Below are 6,000 nucleotides of genomic sequence, written 5' to 3'. Positions count from 1 at the left end.
TGGGTGATCGTCATGTTGTCAAGGTATTCGATGGTATGAACTTCGATTTTTGAAATATGCAGATAGAAGATTACATGTATGGTAAAGATCTAGATGCGGTATTGAAGGAGAAATTCGAAGACATGGATGAAGCCGAATACAAGAAGATCGACAGGAAGACGATGAGTGCGGTTCGACTAACCCTTTGGGAGAATGTCTCGACTAAATTTAGATTTGAGGCAAAAGGAAAGGGTGAAGATCAAGAATTGTCAAAGTTGAAGCCGAAGAATAAGGACAAAGAAGATGCAAGTCAGGTGGTATATTGGAACTGCAAGGGGCACTTGAAACGACAGTGCAGGGCGCCGGAGAAGGATCAGGGTTCAGCAAACGCAACGGAAGAGATATCCGATGCGCTGATTCTGAGCGTCAGCAGTCCAATGGAGTCATGGATTTTGGTCGAGCGTCATTCCACTCATGCAGTGATTCGAGAATCATGGAATCCTATACCACAGGTAATTTTGGTGTTGTCTATCTTGGAGATAATGAGACACTGAAAATTGTAGGTAAAGGAATGATTCGAATCAGAACACCGAATGGTGGGGAGTGGAGATTGGATGAGGTATGTTGAAGTGGAAGATGAAATCAGTCTTCAAGTGGGAGATTGTTGGGATATGAAACCTGATTATATCCTAAAATCTAGGGATATAATTTGGATATTATATTTTAGATTTTGGAGATATGATTTGGATATTATTGTCAAAGACTTAGCCTATAAATATCAATGTATTCTCACTTTAACATGTGCCTGCGTAGTTGATAGTAAAATTTCTGACTTGGCAGCGCCCCCAAACGTAGATCATCGTGATCGAACTGGGTTACCAAATCTTGTGTTCTTTTGTCTTTATTATCTCATCTTGATTTCCTGGAATTTCCGTAACAAGTCATTGACATGTATTCCGCCTCAGTCGTCGACAATGCAACCGTAGGTTGTAAAGTAGACTTCCAATTGACTGCACATCCAAACAGAGTGAAGATAAAAGAAGTTAGTAATCTTCGTTTCACCAAGTCGCCCCGTAATCAGAGTCTGCCAACAATATATTTTTTTAATAATATTTATAGAGAATTGTTTATTAAAAAATATTGAGAAAGAATTGTATAAATAATATAAAAATAATAATACGCTGAAAAAAGTAATAAAAAGAACAAATCCAATCCATTTATTACTCGCCAGACTAATGACTGCAATTCTATTGTTGGTAAAAAATACTTTCTTGTCTTTCAAATTTATTTATTTGTTTTTTTTTTTTTTGTCCAAATTTACTATATTATTATATTTGATAAAAATAAAAAAAATAATTATTTAGCTATTATTTTTTATTTAATATTTATTTATAACATATATTACTATTTTTATTATATTATAGATTTGTTTGTTTAGTAAAATTGTTGAAAAATATATATATTTTTTAATTGCGTCTAATGAATTAGTATATATGGACTTGGGCCTGGAGGTTTAAGTGGATGTTTTCCGTATAGATAGAGTTTTGGGCCCACAGAAAGGCCCATTGTTAAAATGGGCCACGACGACAGTTAAACAGAATGGACTGGAAATTTCTGGAAGCGTATGAAATCATCGGCGGTCGTTCTTAAGCGAAAGCGTTCATTTTCGCGTTGAAGTCGTCTGTTCGACGTGGAACTATAATTCTTCGGACGTTGGGCATCGTTTGGCAAACGGAGGTCTGCGCTTTGACGTTGATTTATAGGTTCGTATATTGTTGTTCTTTCCTCTTGTCTGCGACTTTTTTGATTTTTTTGGATTATGATTGTTGCGTTCGGTGTGCAATTGTTATCTTGTATTTACCTGACTTTTTAATAGAAGTAGTTTTTTACGAATTCCGATCCAATTATAAGTTGTTAGGGTGCGGGAGTGGATAATTTATAACGAGAATTGTAAAAATTTATTTCTATGTTGGAGATTGTGTGTTTCTTATCGAATTGTTGGAAAATAAGCATCGGAACGCTGGCTTGGATGCATCTCTTTAATATTGTCGGCGAGACTCTTCCAGAAAATCTGATCCGAGCACTAGCTCAAAATTTGATTGATTTTAGGGTTTTAAGGGATTAAGTTTCACTTGTTGTAATCTGAGTGTGTATCTACTATTTTGCTTCGTTCAATTATTCATTGTATGGAGATTACTGTCTGCGGTTTATTTGAATGAATTGCTTTACAAATTCCAATTGAGATGTTTTTTCATTTGGTGGTGTATGAAGCCAACTTGGAAAAAATCTGGGAATTATGTTTTATTTCTGTGAATTAGGAATCTCATTTCTTGTTGAGACATACGACCTTGAGTGCGCATGATCTATGGGTTTACCTGATTTTTTGTTTGGTTGTCATTCCTAATACATTTTTTGGTCCACATTTGAGCAGCAATTGGATTTGAAGTCTCTGAATAGATGGCAGAAGCTGATTATCCTAATACTAGAGCATCGGAAAGTTCATCATCCCCAAGGAACAATGGCAATGATGCTGTTGATTTTGAATGTAATATATGCTTTGATTTAGCTCAGGATCCTGTAATCACTCTCTGTGGGCATCTCTATTGCTGGCCTTGCCTCTACAGGTGGCTACGAGACCATTCTCAGTCCCACGAATGCCCGGTTTGCAAGGCCCTAGTTGAGGAGGAAAAGGTGATTCCTCTGTATGGCAGAGGGAAGACCCCTGTAGACCCAAGATCAAAACCTGTTCCCGGAAGTGAAATCCCAAATCGCCCTGCAGGACAGAGACCCGAGACAGCACAGCCCTCAGAAGACATTAACTTGGCCAATCTTGTTCTTGGACTCATGGGAGGGTTCATGCCAATTGCATCCGCTACTTTCAGCAATTTTGGAGTGTCTGCTAGTTTTGGTGGTGTGTTCCCTCCTTTGTTCGGTTTCCAGTATCATGGATTCTCAAATGCAGATGCATACACTGGACCATCAGGCCATCAGCATGGACATACACTGAATAGAGGAACTAGTCAAGCTACTGAGCCAGACGACGAGAATTTGAAGAAAATTCTTATAATCATCCTTCTTTTTGTCCTTTTTGCATTTTTAACAATGTGAATGATTTTCCTACACCACACTCTGTTCTTCCAATACACTGAAGAAGATTCTTATCTTGCACAGAATTGTGATCATTTGCAACTGTTACATTTATGTGTACTCTAAACAGTTTCAACTGTGTTGTTAACTTGGTTGCTCTGTGATATAGCTAATCCAGCTAATGTGTTATGTGCTCATCCGTTATTGTTTGTAGGCAGATTTTATTGGACTTCAACAGATATTCACATTGACAATTGGGCGTAGATATCTATCGAAGAAGAGAGTTCTGCAAACCAAAGGTCCTGCGCATCAATGATGATCTTCTGTGAGTGAACTTCTTTCTAATTGCCTTGCTTTTACAATGATACTTGCATTGCATGTCTAAATCATTTAATTTGCGGGCTTTGCTTTATGTCTATAATTTAATTACGGTGCCATGGTTTAGTTGAATTTGTGCACCCAGACTTGTTGAATCTAGCAAGGCATCCATGGAATGATATGCAAACTCATACATGTTCATTAGACTTCCATTCTATATGCATACTAAATATGAGTCTTGGTCTCCATTGTTGTCTTTCATTGTCAAATGTCATATACCAGGTCGTCGTCATCGATCATTCTTTTAATATTCAGTTAATTATCTTGCTCATTTTGTGTTCCCATTGAGCCCACCAAGAATTTATTGAAATTGTCCCTGGAAAGCAGTTTCTTGCACTCTAGTCAAACATAGCATTGTCAAAGACATCACACACACAACACAACTATCTACTGCACATTCGTTCCTGCCGACTAATTCTTGCAGCATAACTAATTGTAAATTCTAGTTTTAGTAAATTAGGATCTCTGTAAGTAATCATTCAGTCTTAATCTGTTATAGTGTGGCTTTCTTTATGGGTGGCCCTGAAATAATGGGGAAAGGATTATTTTCTCCAGTTTTCTTGTTAGAACAACAAGTATAAACTGAGCATGTGACACTGCACGTGCTTTTCATTATTGAAGAAATAATGGCTATAAACCAATCATGCATTCAATTGCCATTGTGCTGTGCTGTTGTGTAAGAGAGTTCATAATTAAATTTGCATGTTCCTTCAAGAACTGCCTGAATGCTTATTTATTTGCAAAATTTTAAATTTTGTACCCTGTTAGTTAGTTAGTTAGTTTCCAGTAGAAAAAACAGGTTTGCTTGTAATGATTGTGCATAAAAGCTTCAATATTTTGTTGGAATTGAATATAGTATGAATTATGTAATGATGTGTTGCCAATAGTAATTTGCCTGACATACATAACATGTTAAATGATTATTTTATCTTGAAATTTTTTAATTTCAGGAAAATATATTGTTAATTAGATATTGTACTATAATTTAGTCTTGCATCGAAAAAAAGGTATTAAAAAGTTGAGCAGAGTCTGAGTCTGAGTCTGATATCACATGGCTGAAAGGAAGAAGTCACTATGTAGAGATCATTTTCAGGAGGCAGGTTTCCTGTGCACTGGAGTGGGTCCCACAAATACACCACGTGGCCAATCATTGTTGAAGCGCTATTAATTTAATTTAAGTTGAATTCGCGTAGATTGTGGATCGAATAGACCTTAGTAGGCCCCGACTCGACTTTGCATTAAATTACGTTCTCAACCTCAAAGCGTTTAATTAATAAATATATTAATAAAAATAATGGATAAATTAAGTCAGACGGAAGTACTTAGACGTATCACCCCCACGAATTTTTTTTGTTAATAAATAATGTAAAAATATCATTCAAACTTATTCTATAAATATTTATCAATAATAATAATATTGATGCCTTGATTTATTGGAATTATTTCACCGACTTGTGCTTTGTCTATTTTTGGTCTTCTTTGTGCTCATAATAATTTCAACTTATTACTAATTCCTATACAAATACTCAATGAGTTGAATCATTCTTGAAATTCGTTAGTTTTTTTTTTTTTTTTGGGAATTTTTTGAATAGGGTTTAAGTAAATTTTTTTTCTCATGTTATAAATTAATTAGTTTATACAAGTTTTGTTTCATTTTTTATTTTACATTCTTTTTTATTCACTCCAACTTCAATAATATTGTACATTATTTTTACGGGTTTTGTCTCATTTGTAATTTACAGTGTTTAATGAGAAGTACCTACAGGGAAAATTATATATATATATTAAGATTTACTAGTGTGCTCACACGTGCATTTGTACGATTTGTGTAAATTAATAAATTTTATTATATGATAATTTTTTTTATTCTACATATGAAAGAAGTATTGATAGTATAAATTTACAAACATGTTGAGTGAAAATTTGAATGTACTTTTGTGCTATTAATACTTAATTTACTATATAAGTTTGCACCATGTGTTTCTTTATAATTTCAATCTTGCTTTGCCAAAATATTAAAAATAGTCCCTTTTAATAGTTGTGTAATTATTAATTCAAAATATCAAACTCGGCATTAATTTTCATTTAAAGAGAGATCTAGAGAGAGAGAGAGATTCAAATATAAAACCCACCCAAATATGCCAAAAAGTTCATCTATGCAAGCAAATATTTTCTGGCGTGTTCCTTCAAATTTTAAATTTGAAGTATCTAATGTGATATAAAAAGTGGTTTGACGTGATATTTTAAATAATAATTATTCTTATATTAAATAATAAAAAATATATTTGATTTGATAATTTTAAATAATAGCGTTAAAAAGAAAATTTAATTTTCAATGTATATATTTGTCAAAAAAAATATAAATAAAAATACTTACTCAATGTTTTCAAACTCGAATTTCACACTATTTATAAAAAAAAATAAAGATTAAATTGATCATATTTAATACTTATTTCATTTAAAATCTTACATAATTTTTTTTTATCTACATTCAATATATATCACATCCAACATTTACACTAGATCTGTTTACATTATTTTGTATTATTACATTTC

At 33.5% G+C, this 6,000-nt stretch overlaps 1 protein-coding gene across 1 annotated transcript; it reads left to right on the top strand.

Moving 5' to 3' along the window:
* The first annotated feature begins 1,607 nt into the window (after positions 1 to 1,607).
* On the top strand, positions 1,608 to 3,263 carry LOC127258448 (uncharacterized). The gene is made up of 2 exons (XM_051285290.1): positions 1,608 to 1,742; positions 2,411 to 3,263. The coding sequence occupies exon 2, from the start codon at positions 2,437 to 2,439 to the stop codon at positions 3,085 to 3,087; it is 651 nt and encodes a 216-aa protein (XP_051141247.1). The 5' UTR covers positions 1,608 to 1,742; positions 2,411 to 2,436; the 3' UTR covers positions 3,088 to 3,263.
* Positions 3,264 to 6,000: the final 2,737 nt, after the last annotated feature.

This window comes from Andrographis paniculata, unplaced genomic scaffold (assembly GCF_009805555.1).
Source record: "Andrographis paniculata isolate CXL003 unplaced genomic scaffold, ASM980555v1 Contig59END, whole genome shotgun sequence".
NCBI lineage: Eukaryota > Viridiplantae > Streptophyta > Magnoliopsida > Lamiales > Acanthaceae > Andrographis > Andrographis paniculata.
Note: the sequence above shows the minus strand (reverse complement) of the source record. Positions and strands in the feature narration are given on the sequence as shown.